The sequence below is a fragment of the Myotis myotis genome, unplaced genomic scaffold, assembly GCF_014108235.1.
Source record: "Myotis myotis isolate mMyoMyo1 unplaced genomic scaffold, mMyoMyo1.p scaffold_m19_p_30, whole genome shotgun sequence".
Taxonomy (NCBI): Eukaryota; Metazoa; Chordata; class Mammalia; order Chiroptera; family Vespertilionidae; genus Myotis; species Myotis myotis.
The window spans coordinates 170,122-189,009 of NW_023416336.1; the positions used below are offsets into that span (position 1 = coordinate 170,122).

The 18,888-nt window shown below is 38.7% G+C and overlaps 1 protein-coding gene across 3 annotated transcripts in view; it reads left to right on the top strand.

The window, feature by feature from the left end:
- EIF5B (eukaryotic translation initiation factor 5B) overlaps positions 1-18,888 on the top strand; it is a 60,169-nt gene that overhangs the window by 18,109 nt on the left and 23,172 nt on the right. For 2 of the 3 annotated variants that reach the window (XR_004966643.1, XM_036302303.1), the window contains exons 8-10: positions 3,567-3,656; positions 5,709-5,783; positions 9,483-9,763. Coding sequence is in view for 2 of the 3 variants with exons in the window: in XM_036302303.1 (XP_036158196.1) it covers positions 3,567-3,656; positions 5,709-5,783; positions 9,483-9,763 (446 nt within the window). In the remaining variant the exon portion in view is untranslated. The remainder of the gene's footprint in view (positions 1-3,566; positions 3,657-5,708; positions 5,784-9,482; positions 9,764-18,888) is intronic. The other variant, XM_036302304.1, reaches the window with a different exon arrangement.

The window sequence follows — 18,888 nt, forward strand, 5'->3', positions numbered from 1 at the left end:
GTCGCTCTCCACTGGTTCCTGCCCCATCCCAGGCCTTCACCACCCTCTTGTCTATGTCCATAGGTAATGCATACATGCATATAAGTTCTTTGCTTAATCTCTTCCCCCCCCCTTCCCTCTGAGATTCTTAGTCTGTTCCATGTTTCTATGCCTTTGATTCTATTTTATTCATCAGTATATTTTGTTCATTAGATTTCTTTTTTTTGTTTTTTTTAAATATATTTTATTGACTTTTTTACAGAGAGGAAGGGAGAAGGATAGAGAGTTAGAAACATCGATGAGAGAGAAACATCGATCAGCTGCCTCCTGCACACCCCCAACTGGGGATGTGCCTGCAACCAAGGTACATGCCCTTGACCGGAATCGAACCGGGGACCCTTCAGTCCCCAGGCTGACGCTCTATCCACTGAGCCAAACTGGTCAGGGCTCATTAGATTTCTTGATTGTTTATTTTGATTTTTACATTAAATTGTTGATAGATATGTATTTATTGCCATTTTATTCATATTTTTTATCTTTTTTTTTCTTTTTCTTCTTTAAGAAGACCCTTTAGCATTTCATGTAATGCTGGTTTGGTGATGATGAACTCCTTTAGTTTTTTTCTTGTCTGTGAAGCTCTTTATCTGACCTTCAATTCTAAATGATAGCTTTGCTGGGTAGAGTAATCTTGTCTGTAGATCCTTGCTATTGTCACTTTGACTATTTCTTGCTACTCCCTTCTGGACTGCAAAGTTTCTTGAGAAATCAGCTGACAGCCCTAACCGGTTTGGCTCGGTGGATAGAGCATCGGCCTGCAGACTGAAGGGTCCCAGGTTCGATTCCGGTCAAGGGCATGTACTTGGTTGTGGACACAACCCCCACAGTGGGGAGTGTGCAGGAGGCAGCTGATCTATGTTTCTCTCTCATCGATGTTTCTAACTCTTTATCCCTCTCCCTTCCTCTGTAAAAAATCAATAGAATATATTTTTTAAAAAAAATCAGCTGACAGTCCTGTGGGTGCTCCCTCATAGGTAACTAACTGCTTTTCTCTTGCTTCTTTTAAGATTCTCTCTTGGTCTTTAACCTTTGGCATTTTAATTATGATGTACCTTGGTGTGGGTCTCTCTGGGTTCATCATATTTGGAACTCTGTGCTTCCTGGATTTGTGTGTCTATTTCACCAGATAAGGGAAGTTTTTGTTTTTGTTTTGTTTTTAAATAAATTTTATTGATTTTTTACAGAGAGGAAGGGAGAGGGATAGAGAGTTAGAAACATTGATGAGAGAGAAACGTCGATCAGCTAGCTGCCTCCTGCACACTCCCCACTGGGGATGTGCCCCCAATTAAGGTACATGTCCTTGACCTGGATCAAACCTGGGACCCTTGAGTCCACAGGCTAACGCTCTATCCACTGAGCCAAACCAGTTAGGGCTAGGGAAGTTTTCTGTCATTTTTTTTTTTTAATAAGTTTTCAATTTTTTGCTCCCTCTCTTCTCCTTCGGGTACCCCCACGATGTGAATGTTGGTATGCTTGAAGTTGTCCCAGAGGCTCTTTACACTATTTTCATATTGGATTATTTTTTCTTTCTGCTCTTCTGATTGGGGTTTTTTTTTTTTGTTTTTTTTTTTTGCTTCCTCATATTCCAAATTGCTGACTTGATTCTCAACATCCTCTACTCTATTGTTGACTCCCTGTAAATTATTCTTCATTTCAGCTAGTGTATTCTTCATTTCTGAATGGTCCTTTTTTATGTTGCCAATGTTCTCACTAAGTTCCTTGAAGTTCTCACTGGGTTCCTTGAGCATCCTTATAACTATTGTTTTGAATTCTGTATCTGGTAGTTAGCTTGCTTCCATTTCATTTAGTTCTTTTTCTGTAGATATTCTCTTCTTTTGTTTGCAACATGTTTCTTTGTCTCCACATTTTGGCTGCTTCCCTGTATTTGTTTCTACGTATTAGGTAGAGCTGCTTTGTCTCCTGGAATTGGTAGAGTCTCCTTGTGTGTAGGTAGGTGTCCTATATTGCCCAGTGGCTCAGCCTCCCCAGTCACCTGAGCTCAGCACTCTAGGTGCATCCCTGTGTGGGCTCTTTGCACTGTTCTGTTGTAGTTAAGCCTTTATTGCTGTTGGCATCACTGGAAGGGATTTACCTCTAGGCTAATCAGCTGTGAGGACCAGCTGTGACTACAGTTGAAGAGCTAGTGTGCAGGAGACACCCCCTGTGGAGCAGGACTTGTTTCATTGTGGCTTTGGTGCTCACCAAATGCATCCCTTGAATGTGTCGCTCATGGATGTGGTAGGGTTGTAATCTGGTTTGGTCTTAATCTGACCACTGAGTGCACTGGCTCTGGGACCTCCTGGGAGGTTCAAAGTCAGCTATTGCCTGTTCCCCGCTTGGCCAACCTCCACACACCCCCACTACCCCCAGTCGTGAGCTACAGAATGATCTGTAGATTGCTGTTACCTGTTTTGGGCTTGGAGGTGCCCAGGAGAGGCCAAGCTGTGAATCAAGGCAGGCTGCTGCTAGTGCCAGGCCTGGGCTATTTACCAAGAGGTATAGGGTATGCTAAGGCCAGCTGCTGCTTGCTTGAGAGATTTTAGGAAAGTCTGAAGCCTGAGCCACGACTGGCCATTTCATATAGAAAAGCCACTGGAAATAGCTTGAGTGGGCCTGCAAATTGGGTAGGGCCAGATCTCAGGGAATCACCATGGTGGGCAAACAGTGTGAGCCAGACTGATGGAGACTCAGATATGGTGCCTGATTGTTGACTCTGTTGGGGGGAAGGGGTCATCAAAGGAATAGTGATCTCTGCCAGCACTTTTGTTTGAGAGAAATCTGCCCCCCCAGTTCTTGCCCTGATTTCAGATAATTTAGGTCTTCCCCCTATGTCCCTGGATCCTTTCAAGCTGCTGCCCCAGAGCTGGAGCTCAGAGGAAGTGGGTCTGAATGAGTGCGCTGGCCCTTTTAAGAGGAACTGGCTGAGACTCTATCATTCTTTGTTCACTCAGCCACAATCCCTGCTGGTTTTTTCAGCCTGAAGTTACGGAGACCTCTTCTCAGCACTGGAACCCTGGGCTGAGGGGTCTGATGTGGGCTGGGACCCCTGGCTCCTCATGGGGGACCTACACAGCTCAAATGCCACCAGTGGGTGTTAGACCAGCCTGTTCCACACCTCTGCTCAATGTGGCTTCTTTAATTCTCTAGTGGTAGGACTTCCATTTGGCCAGCTTTTAGGCAGTTCTGAAGGCTGTTCTGTAGTTTAGTTGTAATTCTGATGTGGTTATGGGAGGAGGTTGAGTACCGCGTTTACCTATGCTGCAATCCTGACCTGCCCCGTGAATAACTCTTCTTAACTGAAAAGTACAACTATCATTTTCTTTTTTTCTCAATCTTCTGTATTTTTACATTCTATTCTTTGAGCAGAAAGAAAAACTATTTTCTGTAAAATATATGACATACTTAAACATTTTTTGAACTTGATAAAGAATTAAGTATATACTAATGATTTTTATTCAATACTTTAATAGAGTATCCTCACAAAAATTATATACTGAAAAATATTAATTTGGTTTCTGCCCTTCACTCAGTGTCTGAGCCAATAGAATTAAGTGCTGCTGTAGAAGTTGTGGAACAAGGTGTACCAGAAAAAGAAGAGTCACCACCTCCTGTTGAACCAGGCCAGTAGCATTGACTAATAAATTCTTATTAAGTAGCATTGATGTGTCCTAACTGTCCTAGTTATTAGTTTGGAGAAACCAAATATCTGGCAGGGTGGCCTTTTTTTATAGTCTTTTCTAAATCATTTCTTTTTATTTCCACATTGCAAAAGTGTGGAAGTGAGCCTTGAATCAATTTTTTATTTGTAGAATAAAATTTTTGTAGAGAGGATAGAGGTTTTTTACTTTCTTTCTATTGATGGGTCAGAAATCTTAGGTGGTACCAAGAAGACCTGAAGTTATTTAATCTTTCTGAAGAAAAATTGGAAGCATTTTTAATTAGGACTTTTTAAGAGTCATAAAAGTTACTATTTTTAAAACATTCTTAGAGGTCAGCCTCTTATTTAGTAAATCAATTCAGTTTATTCAGTGTTTGTGTTTTTAGGTTGGAGAAAGTCTCTGACTTTCTTTTCTTCTTCTTTTTTTTTTTTAAGATAAATATTATTCTAATTCATGAAACTAGATATTGATAGGAAGCCACAGGCTAACATAATGTATGTTTGGTAAAATCAAGAGACTCTCAAGTGTTCAAAGACAGGAATGGGAGTAGAAACACTTGAGGATGTCAAGACTGACCTACCCTGGGGAAAAATATTACTGGTAGTCCCTCTCTACATCCCCCCCTGGTTCACAGTGCAAAAAAATATCATTTGTTTGGGCACATCTTAGCTTAGCGTAATGAAACTAGAGAAATTCCATTTGACATGCTTATAGCAGTCCAGGATTGTAGGTGATATCTGTAGCAGTAAAAAGAATTGCTAAACTGGAAGGAGGCCTCTTTGGGCACATGTTCCTGACTGTTGTTTCCTCCTCCTTAAGATGACTTATCCAAACTTGCTGGCAAATGATTTTTCCAGAGAAGCAAATACTACATGTGCCCTCATCTTTTGAGAATAGTTATGCCTAATTGGATTTCAGTAAAAGTGTCATTGTTGTTAAAGGCAGTATTAAGTTCTTAATATTCAAAATAATACCTTTCTGACTATTTTTGCGTTGTAAGCACAACATCTCTTCTAATTTTCAACATGAGTAGAGATGTAGCTTTGTACATCCAATTATGTGATTTATGTAGTATTTGTATGTATCTATAGAGGCTAAAGAAAAATAAATTCTTATGTGTATAAAGTTTAGTTGAAAAATCAAAAAGAAGATATATGTGAAATTTCATTTGTCTTCAAGAATAGAGTGTGATCATGTGCCCTAGTGTACTGGTTGGGGCAAGAGTAGGTTTACAGTTATGAGTACATGAAACAGAGTTTATTCTTGTACTAGAGGCCTGGTGCATGAAATTCATGCATGGATGTGGTCCCTAGGCCTGGCCGGCGATCAAAGCCTGAGCTTCTGGTGTGGAAGGGCAGGTCCCAGCTAACCCCTGGGCCCTGGGCAGCACCTGAGACCCCGGTCTCCTGTGCCCCCAACTCTCTGCCTGAATCATTGGACCCCTGCCAGGCTCCCTCAGCATCTGGGAGCCGGGCAGCCCCGCTGCTGATTGCCATCTGCAGGGTGATTGGTGAGGCGATTGGGCCCCACTCACACCTGCCTTGATCTGGCGCTGCCCACTCACCTGCTCCATCATTCCACCCTGGTCCTGCTCTCGTTGGGGCTGGTGGCACCTCCACTGCCAGTGCCATGTTGCTGACACCTGCCATGTTCCGTGCTGCCCGCTGGTGGTCAGCACTTGTCATAGCAAGCAGTTAAACTCTGGGTTGAACTCCAGGTCAAGGGGACAATTTGCATCTTAGGCTTTTATTATATAGGATCATTATTTAGTAATTATTGCATTTTCCATACAAACAACTGTAAAACTACTTTTGCCCCAACCTGTATTCAAAATACTAGGGAATTGTGAATCATTTAGTAATAATAAATTATAACATGATAGCTATATTGAAAATTAGTTCCAAAGATAATGAAATTGTGTGTATTTTTTTTTGCATAATTAAAACATTTCTTTTTAGGTCAGCATAATTTTCCACTTTTTTCTATGTCTTTAATGAAAACTTTTATTTACAGAAGAGGAGGAAGAAACTGAGGAAGCTGGATTGGATGACTGGGAAGCTATGGTCAGTGATGAGGAGAGAGAAAAAGGTGAATAGCTCGTAAGCACTTGTTGATAAATCCAGTGGTTATTAGAGGTGTTTATATTTAAAGGAATAGTTAGTCTCCTCATAATGACTGCTATATGAGCATTCCTGAGGACGGAGAGCAGTTTTGCTCTCTCCGTTGCTATGGTTCCTAAATCCTCATGTGGATCCCATTTCATGAATAGGTGGTTTTTCAGAAGGTCATTTGTAAGATAGTTGCCTGGGATTTAGAATACAGTTTTTCAGAGTGATAATGTTATAAATGGGGTTAAGTTATTAAAGCTAGCCTACAAAAAGCCTCTTTAACTTAAAATATAATACAAACTCAATAGAAATAATAGTATATTTCCTAATCACTCTGATAAAAAGTGTCTTTTTGTAATTACTTTCTATCCTTTATTACTAAAATCAACTTTCTTTAGGTTTAATTTGCTGGGTTTTTTCCTTTTTGAGTTGGATATTTATCTCTTTGTTTTTCAGTCTTTCACCTCAAATATTTTTAAAATTATAAATTTTTCTTTAAGCATGGCTTTAGCAAAATTCTACAGGTTCTGATATGTTGATTTTTTTAAATTTACATTTAAATATATGTTAATTTTACCTATGATTTATTTTTTTTAAGTATATTTTATTGATTTTTTTACAGAGAGGAGGGGAGAGGGATAGAGAGTTAGAAACATCGATCAGCTGCCTCTTGCACGCCCCCTACTGGGGATGTGCCCGCAACCAAGGTACATGCCCTTGACTGGAATCAAACCTGGGACCCTTGAGTCCGCAGGGCCGGTTAGGGCCCTATGATTTATTTAGAGGTACATTTCTTAATTTACATTAGTAAGGACTTTCTAATTATCTTCTTGTTAAGTTATTATGATCAGAAAACATACATGGTTCTGTCCTTTGCAATGGGTTGAGAATTTACAACCCAGCAAATAGTTGATTATTGTAAATGTTTCATATGTGATTGGGTGTGCTTGGTGTCTTGTTCACTGTGTTTAGTCAAGTTTGCTGATCGTTTTGATTAAGTCTTTTATGTTCTGAGTTTTTTCTGGTGTGCTTTTTCTTTTACTAAGTGATGTGTTAAAATCTCCCACCATGATTGCAGATTGTCTATTTTTCCCTGAGTTTTGCCAACTTTTGCTTTCTGTATTTTGGTGTTACATTATTAGGTGAACACAGTCTTACATCTTTCTGATGAATCGACTCTTACTGATATATTATTTGTTTATATTATATTTACTTTATATTTTATTTTTATTCATTTTTAGTGATACCTTTAGCCTTTAACATGTACTTTATCTGATTTTAATTAATACAGTTCCACACGCTTTGATTTACGTGCTTTTTTCCTGTATTTATTATTCTTTCTGTGTCCTTAAAGAGCCTGTAATTGAGATTTTTATATCCAGTTTGTCAGTCTTTATTTTTTACCTAGTGCACTTAGCCCATTCTTATACCTAACATTTGTTGTAATTAATGAAGTATATTGGTTTTATACTTATCTCACTAAATCCTTGTTATTTGTTTTGTCTTTTTGTTTTTTCTCTCTTTTCTTACTATATTTTGGATTGTTGGATTCTTTTTATTAACATTTTTTCCTCCTTCCATGAGCTTGGAAGTTGTGTACTTTTTCATTTACTTTTAGTGTTAACCTAGAGACTTTTAACATGGACCTTTGAACTATCATTGTGTAATGTTACCATCTTCCCAGACGATGCAAAGACCACTGAATACATGAATAACATTTACTCAGTTCTCAATTTATATGTCATTATTCTCATTTGTTTTAATTCTCTATTTTAAACCCCATAATACCATATTTTTCATAGTCAATATTTATTTAAATTTACCTAAATTCTTAGCTTTTTGTTGGTCTTAATTTCTTCCTACATCTCTGACCTTCCATTTGGGGTTATTTCTTCCTGCCAGAAGAACTCCCTTTAGAATTTCCTTTAGTAGGAATCTATTAGTGAGACATTCCATTTTTGCTTTTCTAAAAATATTTTTCTTAACTTCATTCTTAAAGGATATATTTACTGAGTGAGGAGTTCTTTGCTAAACTTTTTTTAAAAATATATTTTATTGATTTTTTACAGAGAGGAAGGGAGAGGGATAGAGAATTAGAAACATCCATGAGCAAGAACATCAATCAGCTGCCTCCTGCACGCCCCCTACTGGGGATGTGCCCGCAGCCAAGGTACATGCCCTTGACCGGAATCGAACCTGGGACCCTTGAGCCGCAGGCCAATGCTCTATCCACTGAGCCAAACCGGTTAGGGCCTTTGCTAAACTTTTATTTATTTAACCCTTTGAAAATATTACTCCCTTGTCTTGTCTTTCATTATTTCTGTTGAGGATTCAACAAATAAATTTTTCATGTGTCTTTGGTTTTTAGCAGTTTAATTATGATATAACTTGGGTTGATTTTTTCTCATTTATTCTGCCTGTAGAGCTTTATAAATGTATGGTTTTATGTTTTTTTATCAGTTTTGCAATGTAATGAGCCATTATTTCCCCTCAGGTAATCTAGTTATGACTAGATAGACCTTGTTACTGTATTCTTGCATTTTATTTTATTCACTTTACTGTATTTTCCATCTTATTAAGTCTCCATGGTTTATTCTAGTTGTTTGCTCATTTTAAAAAAATTTTTTAAATTTTTATTGATTTTAGATAGGGAGGAAGAGAGAAAGAGAAATACTGGTTTGTTGTTCCACTTATTGATGCATTCATTAGTTGATTCTTTGTGTGTGTTCTTGACTGGGGATTGAACCCACAACTTTGTCATGTCAGGGCGCTGCTGTAAGCAACTGAGGCACTCCACCAGGGTTAGATTGCTTCTTCTGGTCTGTCTTCTGGTAAAAATTTCATTTTTTAAAAAATTTAGTCTTATCTTTTGCTCCCTGGATGTTAGAAGCATAGTCATTTTTTAATTTTGGCTTCATGACTTCAGTGGAAGCCCTCTGGGTATGCTGGCTTTCCTCATGTGAATTGTTTTCTCGTGTGGTTTGTTACTTTTATGTGTTTTTATAATATATGTAGATATTATATTTGTAAAAGTATAGAAATAATTTGTGGTCAAGGATTTTTTTTTCCACCCTCCAAAAAGAATTTCTTTGTACATTCACCAGGAGTGAACTAGGAATAATAAACACTAGTTAATTATTCCAAATGTAGAATTCAGAGAACCTAGAAGTGTTCTGCTAAGAATGAGGGGGAGGTTCTGTTTACTTCCTATTCATCCTTACTGCTAGGGTACAGTTTTTCAGGTTTTACCTCACAGTAAGGGTGTTATCTAGTGTTCATCTACCTTGCCCTCCCTGAATCCTTGGTAGGCCTGCATTCCCAATGCTCCTATTCACTGAGGGGCTAGAAAGCACTGCTCAACCTTTGAGCTGCCTCCTCCAGAATTCCGCACATAAACCCCAGGGTAAGGCAATACCAAGTATTGTATTCAACATCCCAGGTTTCTGTCCTCTTGTATCCTGGCTTAGTAATGTCTTTCTTTTTTTTATTTGATTATGTATGAATTAATGCTTTACATGTTTACTGTAAAATGGCAGTCTTCATTGTAGCATATGGGCAAAGACTTATTTGGAATTAAAGATATAATATTGCTGCCTTATTTGTCTTTAAGGTCTCTTATGTTGATGGGAATCTCATTTTTAATTTTTGTTTATTATAAAATCTCTTGTTTTTCTGAAAGAAGGAAACACAGTGCATATAGAAGTAAAAGAAAACCCCGAGGAAGAGGAGGAAGAGGAGGAAGAGGAAGAAGAAGAAGAAGAAGAGAGTGAAGAGGAAGAAGAAGAAAGTGAAGGCAGTGACGGTGAAGAAGAGGAAGAAAAGGTGTCAGATGAGAAAGATTCGGTTAAAACATTAGTTAAAAAGCCAAGTAAAGAATTGAGCTCAGAATCTGAATATGACTCTGATGATGATCGAACTAAAGAAGAAAGAGCTTATGACAAAGCAAAACGGAGGATTGAGGTATTTATTGTTCCCTTTTTCTTTGCTCCTTTCCTCCACAGTCCTCCTCTGTGGTCCTTAGAACTGTATTCTACAACAGAGGCTTTTATTTAACAGCACTTTAAAAAATATAGTCACAGAATAGTATTTTGTCCAGTTTCTTGTAAATCAAGACAATAGATCTGACAGTGTTCCAACCAAGGACCCCAGTCCCTTACCCAAGTCAGAACAGTGACTGCTTCATCATGCTTTTCTTGTGTTCTCAGAATTTTAATGTGCTCTTCGAATGATGGTTTCTAGGTATGCAAAGGTATTCTGAGCATATGGCCTTTACTTAGAAACATCAGTTAAGTGTGGATTGCATATTTAAGTTAGTCAGTGTGAGGCATCTGATCACATAAGTTTGAATCTGGTGGGTTAGTGAGGCTTCTCTTTATTAAGTGCACATACGTAGGAGACTTACTCTATTTTTCCTACTTAATGCAGCAGATTTCAAGAGATAGTTTTCTTAAATTATGTCAGTTTGGCATAAGCAGCACACTATAACTTTTAATTTGCTTGAAGAGGCTAAGGCTAAAAACCATCTTAGCGTTATCTTTTCATGAATAATTTTAATTAAAAATTTTTTAATACCTTTATATCAGTGTTTACTGTTTTCTTCTGTGAAGTCTTGATAGGTATACATTTTCTGATTTTCAAAGGACTAAGAAGGACTGTTATTGTAAATTGGGCTTTCTTAACCCTGGTGCTATTGACATTTTGGGGCCAGGTAATTTTTATATATATATTTCATATATATATTTTTTATTTATATATATATATTATATATATATATTATCTTATATATATAATTTATTTTTTTATTTTTTTTAAATATAGAACAACCAGCTCACTTCTCCTCTCATAGTTTTTGTTTTTTTAAAATATATTTTTATTGATTTCAGAGAGGGAGAGAAAGATAGAAACATCAGTGTTGAGAGAGAATCATTTGATCAGCAGCCTCCTACACGCCTCCTACTGGGGATGCAGCCCTCAACCTGGACATATGCCCTGACTGGAAATCAAACTCTGACCTCCTGGTTCATAGGTCGACCCTCAACCATTGAGCTATGCTGGCCAGCCGGACGTGTAATTCTTTGTTGTGGGGATTGTCCTCTATATTTTGGGATGTTGTGTAGCATCCCTGTCCTCTACCCACCAGATGCCAGTAGCATTCCCCTCCTGACGGCTGGTTGTGACTGCTTCTTTCTACGGCACCTACTCAAACCATCTCCCTTGCTTTGGAGTTTGTTCTGTGTTTGAAAATCTAAAAACAAGCAAACAAAATGGCTATAAAGCAGAAAGTACAAGTTTCCCCATTATCTCACTCCCCAGACTTGTTCATATTCTTGTTTATGCACTTCAGATTTTTTTAAATGTTTAATTGAAAGTAAGTTATATAATATGTTTTGGAAAGATTTTTTTTTTTTCACATAACAATATGCTGTGGACCTCTTAGCTTAACACATTTTTAAGCAGCTTTGTTGAGATATGCTTTACATACCATCACAGTAACCTGTTTTAAGTGTACAATTAAATGATATTTTGTAAATTTACAGTTGTGCTACCAACACACCTTAACTTTGGAGTATTTTCATTACCATCAAAAGATTCCTTGTGCCAATTTAGTCATTTCCCATTCTTAGCCACAGACAGCTACTAATCTGCTTTGTCTCTATAGATAACTTTTCTGGAAATTTCATAAAAATTCACTTCTATAATATGTGGTCTTTTGTGCCTGGCTGTTTCTCTTACTCTGTTCCTTTATGTGGTAGTTATATCAGTATTTTGTTCTCTTTAATTACCAAGTAGTGTTTTGTATAAATATGTCATATTATATTATTGTCCATTCACCAGTTAATGGACGTTTGAGTTGTTTCCACTGGCTATTGAGAACGGTATAGTATTGTTATAAGTATTTTGTTATGAGTTCTTTACCTGAAAATGTGTTTTTATTTCTTTTGGATTTATTGCTACAAGTGAAATTGCTAAATCCTATGGTAGATTTGCATTTAACTGCCAAAATATTTTCCATAATGGTTGCACAATTATAGATTATCCCATTTGAGGGTTCTAGTTGCTCTACATTCTCGCTAGTAGTTTTTATTGTTTGTCTTTTCAATTTTAGCCGTTCTAGTGGATGTGAAATAGTTTGTCTTATTGTGGTTTTAAATTACACTTCCATGATCTTGAGCATTTCTTCATGTGCTATTGCCATAACTATGCCCTCATGGTGAAACATCAATTCAAATTTTTAAATTTTGTAATATGACTTTTTATTATTGAACTAGTGGCCCCGTGCACAAAATTCGTGCATGGGGTGGTTTCCCTCAGCCTCTCCAATCTGGGACAGCTGGCTCCTAACTGCTCACCTGCTTGCCTGCCTGATTGCCCTTAACTGCCTCTGCCTGATTGGCCCTAACCCCTCTGCCAGCCTGCCTGATCGCCCCTAACCTCTCTGCCTGCCTAATCGCCCCTAACTGCCCTCCCCTGCCGGCCTGATCTCGCCCCCAGCTGCCCTCTCTGCCTCAGCCCCCACCACCATGGCTTTGTCCGGAAGGAAATCGGAAGTCTGGAAGATGGCCAGTCGACCCATTCTAATTAGCAGATCACCCTTTTATTAGTATAGATATATTATATAGGATAGGATTGCTTAAATGGGGGGAAAAAGCCTTTTTCAGCAGAAGGAGGTGCTCTTGGCAGACAAAAATACATAATCCCTATGTCTAGACTGATAGCCAGCCATATGCACTATACTGCCAAACCAGGCATTAAAAAATTGAACCGCTTTCTCATACCTTACACCAAACAGCTGTTGCCCTTAAAACCCTTCCTCAGCCCCCACCTTAGGTTCTGCCTTCGCAGTTCACCCAGATTAGGTTCTGATTGGTCGGTTTCTATGCCAGGCAGTGTCAAAAGCTCCACCTCCTACGCAGCCATTGGCTCCTCGCACTTCCCCCTTATTTGGTTCTGATTGGTCAGTTTCTATGCCAGTCAGTGTTTCCGGGCCTCATCAGAGAGGTGGGGCTGATCAGCAGCGCCCTAGGAGGCCCAGAGAGAAAGAGAGAGGCAACGGCTGATCAACAGCTGCCATGGAGACTGCGCATGAGAACCTGCCTGTCTTTTCAGGCCCCTCTCCAGGCCTGATCCGCAGCCCCTTTGGCAGTCAGTGCTGGGTCGCCACGTGGGCAGCGGCAGTCAGTGCTGGGTCGCCACGGCAACCCAGCATTGACTGCAGGACTCACTTCCGGTTGGTAGGGCCTTCAGTCCTTATGGACCCTGGGTTTTTATATATTAGGATTGCAAGAGTTTTTTTTCTCTTTTCACTTTTTTACCCATTGGTTGTTAAATAATCTTTTTCTTTATTAAGTTTTAGAAAGGAAAGGAGAGGGAGGGAGGAAAGAAGAGAGAGAGAGGGAGAGGGAGAGAGAGGAGAGAGAAAAACAGAAACCAGTATGAAAGCGGCTTTTGAAATTTAGCAGTTTTATTTAGTTTTCAGAGTATAAAATTTGTCATTTTGTTAAATTTGTTACTATTTCATTGTTTTTGCTGCTATTGTGAGTAGGGTCATATTTTTTAAACTTTTCATTGCTAATGTAATTAAACAATTGATTTTTGTTGATTGATCTTGTATCCTGCAACTGTACTTAAATTTTTTTATTCTAATAATTTTTCAAGGATTCTTAAATTTTCTTTTTAATTGGTGTCATGTTGCCTATCAAAGGACGATTTTAATTCTTCACTTTCAATCTCATTGTTGCTTATTTTTCTTGCCTGATTTCATTGGCTAGAACAGTGTATTATTGAATAGAATACTTGCCTTGTTCCCAGTCTTTGGGAGAAAAGCATTCAGATCTTAAACATAACTATGATGTGAACTGTGATGTTAGGTCGATATCTTTGATCAGTTTGAGGAAATTTTTTTCTTTTCCTAGTTTGTTGGAGTTTTCTGTCATGAATGGGTGATGGATGCCTTTTGTTTGTCTATTGAGATGGTGTTTTTCCTTTCCAGTATTAATGTATGATGTAGTACATCAATTGGCATTCAAATGTAAAACCAACCTTGTATTGCTGGAACAAATTCCACTTGATTTTGGTATATAATCCTCTTTATGTGTTACTGGATTTGGCTTGTAATATTTTGTTGAGGATTTTGTGATACCCATGAGTGATATTTGTCAATAGTTTTCTTGTCATATAGTTGTTTGTCTGGCTTTGGTGTCAGTTTAATATTAGCCTCTTAGGGTTCCTTTGTTTTCTGTAAGAGTTTGTGAGGGATCATATTATTTACAGTTTTAAATATTTGGTTGAATTTACTAAAAAAGCTCTTTTTATGGGAAGATTTTATAATTACTAATTCAGTTTATTTAGCATTTCGTTTTTTCAACTTGTTATACTCAGTAATTTTTGTCTTTCAGATAATTATTGTGTTTTACTTAAGTGTGAACATAAAGTAGTTCATAGTATCCTCAATCCTTTAAGTTTCTGTAAAGTCAATAGTGGTGTCTCTCTGTTGATTCTCATTTTGGCTATTTTTGTCTCCATAGTCTAGCTAAAGATTTTCCATCTTTTTGATCTTTTAAGACCCAGTTTTTGGTTTCATTAATTCTTCTCTATTTTTGTTTTTTCTTCAATTGACTTTTTTATTTATTCTCTTCCTTTTGTTTGGGCTCAGTTTCCCCATTTGCTAATTTCTTAGGATGACAACTGAAATTATTATTTTTTTAAATAAATCATTATTGTTCAGATTATTACAGTTGTTCCTCTTTTACCCCCATAGCTCCCCTCCACCCAGTTCCCACCCCACACTCTTCCCTTACCCCCCCACTGCCCTCATCCATAGATGTACAATTTTTGTCCAGTCTCTTCCCACACCCCTTCTCCCCACCCCCCCGAGAATTGTCAGTCCACTCCCTTTCGATGCCCCTGATTCTATTATAATCACCAGTTCACTCTGTTCATCAGATTTTTTATTCACTTGATTTTTAGATTCACTTGTTTATATGTATTTGTTCCTAATTTTTATCTTTAACTTTTTCTTCTTCCTCTTCTTAAAGAATACCTTTCAGCATTTCATATAATACTGGTTTGGTGGTGATGAACTCCTTTAGCTTTTTCTTATCTGTGAAGCTCTTTATCTGACCTTCAATTCTTAATGATAGCTTTGCTGGATAAAGTAATCTTGGTTGTAGGTTCTAGCTATTCATCACTTTGAATATTTCTTGCCACTCCCTCTGGCCTGCATAGTTTCTGTTGAGAAATCAGCTGACAGTCTTATGGGTACTCCCTTGTAGGTAACTGACTTTTTTTCTCTTGCTGCTTTTAAGATTTTCTCTTTGTCTTTTGCCCTTGGCATTTTAATTATGATGTGTCTTGGTGTGGTCCTCTTTGGATTCCTTTTGTTTGGGGTTCTCTGCGCTTCCTGGACTTGTAAGTCTATTTCTTTCACCAGATAAGGGAAGTTTTCTGTCATTATTTCTTCAAATAGGTTTTCAGTATCTTGCTCTCTTCTTCTGGCACCCCTATAATTTGGATGTTGGTTCACTTGAAGTTGTCCCAGAAGCTCCTTACACTATCTTCATATTTTTGGATTCTTTTCTTTTTGCTTTATCGGATGGGTGCTTTTTACTTCTTCGTATTTCAAATCTTTGACTTGATTCTTGGGATTCTCTTGTCTGCTGTTGGATCTCTGTATAATGTTCTTTATTTCAGTCAGTGTATGCTTAATTTCTAGTTGGTCCTTTTTCATATCCTCGAGGGTCTCACTAAATTTATCGGCGGTTTCTAGAAAATTCTTGAAAAACATTATAAGTGTGGTTTTGAACTCTATATCCAGTAGTTTGCTTTCCTCCATTTCTGTCATTTGTGATCTGTTTCTTTGTCTCCACATTTTTTATGCTTCCCTGTGTTGGTAGAGTGGCTTTCTGTGCTAGGTGTCCTCTAGGGCCCAGTGGCTCAGCCTCCCCAATTACCTGGGGTTGACACTCTGGGTGCACCCCCTTGTGGGCTGTGTGCATAGTCTTGTTGTATTTAAGGATTGATTGTTTAGGTAACACTGGGAGGAATTGACCTCCAGGCCAATTGGCTGTGAGAATCAGCTGTGTCTGCAGTGAGAGAACTTCTGTGCTGGAGACACCCTTCTGGGGCAAGACTTGCTTCAGTGGGGCTTTGGTGCTCACTGAGTCTGCCCCCTGAGTGTGTCCCTTATGGATCTGAGGAGTTGTAATCTGGATGGTCCTAATCTGACCACTGGGTACACTGGCACTTGGATCTAAGGAGGTGCTAATTTAGCCTCTGCCTGAGGCTACCCAGCAGGAGCTATGGAGAGATCTGCAGGTTCCTCTTCCTTGTTTGGGGTTTGGAGGTGCCCAGATGAGTCCCAGCTATGAAGCAGTGCAAGCTGCTGTGGGGCCTTGGGCCTTCTTTTGGATGTTCTGGGTCTTTCTGACCCAGCTGCAGTTTGTTAGGTAATTTTAGATCTCAAAGGGCCAGCCCATTCATATGCAAAAGCCTCTGCGCACAGCTTGGGTGGGGCAGGGTCTCAGGGAATCAAGAGGGCGGAGCAAACAGCTATGGTTGATCCTCAGTGCTACCCTAAGAGGCCCCGTGTCTCAGTGTCCTGGTAATTGCTGCAAACACCTCTGAGAGAAAGCCACCCTTGAGTTCCCACCGATGCCAGACAATCCAGTTTCTCCCTGTATGAGTCTGGGTCCCCAGAGACTCACCCGGAACTGGAGTCAGGGCCGTCGGGAGCTTGTGCCTCCCTCCTGATTGCAAAAGACACCGGCATCCTCCGTTGCCAGCCCTTTCCGCATGCGCCTCCGTACCTCTGTACTTTACTTCCGCACCTCCTGAGTCTCAGTGTGCTTTTCTCTTTCTTCTAGTTGGAGAATTTCCACTCAGCCAGCCTTCCTGTGGTTCTGGATAATGTCCGTTTTGTCTTTTAGTTGTATTTTTGAAGTGGCTGTGCAAGGCAGCAATTTCCAGTGTTTACCTATACCACCATCTTGGTTTTTCCTGAAATTATTAGTTTAAGACTTTTCTTCTTTCCTAATACTATATAGAGCAGTGATGGTGAACCTTTTGAGCTCGGTGTGTCAGCATTTTGAAAAACCCTAACTTAACTCTGGTGCCGTGTCATATATAAAAATTTTTTGATATTTGCAACCCTAGTAAAACAAAGACTTATATTTTTGATATTTATTTATATATTTAAATGCCATTTAACAAAGAAAAATCAACCAAAAAAATGAGTTCGCATGTCACCTCTGACACGCGTGTCATAGGTTCGCCGTCACTGATACAGACATTTAAAAATACAAATTTCCCTCTACGTACTGCTTTAGCTGCATCCCATAAATTTTGGTATGTTGCACTTTTGTTTTATTCTGTTCGAAATATTTTCTAACTCCCTTTACTATTTCCTTCTTGACCCAGGTTTTATTTAGAAATACATAGTCGTAATTTATAATTGTTTGTAGATTTCGTTATTTTCCTCCTGGTGTTAATGCTAAATTTTGATTATTGTGGTTGGAGAACACACTTTGTATAGTGTCTGTTATGTAAAAATAATTAAGGATTAAAAAAAAAAAAGAAGAAGAATTAAGGATGACTTATCCCTTAGCATATGGTCTCTTCTGGAAAATGTTTCTTACGCATTAAGGAAGAACGTGGATTCTGCTGTTAGCGGGTCTGGTGTTTAGTTAGGTCAATTTGGTAGGTGATGGTGTTCAAATTTTCTGTATACTTGCTCATTTTATGTGCAGTGTTTTTTTTTTTTTATGTGTAGCTTTTCTTTCCTATTTTGAAAGTGGGTTATTGAAGATCCTAAATTTATTGTTGAATTGCATATCTTAATAACGTTTTTGTTTTGTTTTGTTTTTGGTCTGGTACTCATATAGCTGATCCAGCTGTTTTATAGTTATCATTTGCATGGTCTTTTTCAGTCTCCACTTTCTACCTATTTGTGGCTTTGAATTTATAGTGTCTCTTGATGACAGTGTGTAGGTGAATCTTGCTGTTTTATTTATTCACACAATCTGCCTTTAAAAGTATTTAATTGATTCATATTTAAAGTTATGAATATAGTTGGATTTTCTCCATTTTTACTATTTTTTTTTTTTTAATACACTGAATGGTTTTGGTATCTTTTTTAAAAGTTATTTTCTTTTTCTTTTTTTTAAAGAATAGTATATTGATTTTTAGAGAGAGAGGAAGACAGAGGGAGAGAGAAACATTGATGTGAGGGCGCAACATTGCCCTAGTGGGGATTGATCTCGCAACCACGGCATGTGCCCTTGACTGGTAATAGAACCGGCAGCTACCTGGTATAGGGGTCCATGCCCAATCCACTGAGCCACACTGGCCAAGGGTTAAGTTATTTTCTTTTTCTAATATATTTTATTGATTGTTTACAGAGAGGAAGGGAGAGGGATAGAGAGTCAGAAACATCGATGGGAAAGAAACATTGATCAGCTGCCTCCTGCACATCTCCTATTGGGGATGTGCCCGCAACCAAGGTACATGCCCTTGACCGGAATCGAACCTGGGACCTTCCAGTCGGCAGGCCGATGCTCTATCCACTGAGCCAAACCAGTTAGGCCATGAAGTTATTTTCTTAATGGTTGCTTTATGCATTATAATATGTGTCTTATCTACTTCAGATTATTAGTAGTTTAATTCTAGTAAAATATATAGATTTTGTTCTAATATAGATCCATTCTTTCCACTTTTCTTTGCATGTTATTGTTATATCTGTATATATATATAAAAGCCTAAGCAACCATTACTACTGAACGACCAGAAAGACTATCAACCAGTCACTATGACACGCACTGACCATCAGGGGCCAGATGCAGGAGCTGCCCCGTGGTGGTCAGTGCGGCTCCCACATCCAACCTCTCGTGGCCCCTCCCCCTGGCCGGCCAGGGGTCCCTCCCCCCAGCCTGCCGGCCCCCTGGTAGGCCTCAATCACCAGCCAGGCCAAGGGACCCACCCGTGCACGAATTTGTGCACTAGGTCTCTAGTATGTTTTTAAATGTTCTAAACCCAGTAAAACAGGGGTGTTAATATCTTATTTGACCATTTATCTTTTAAAGGAATTAAGA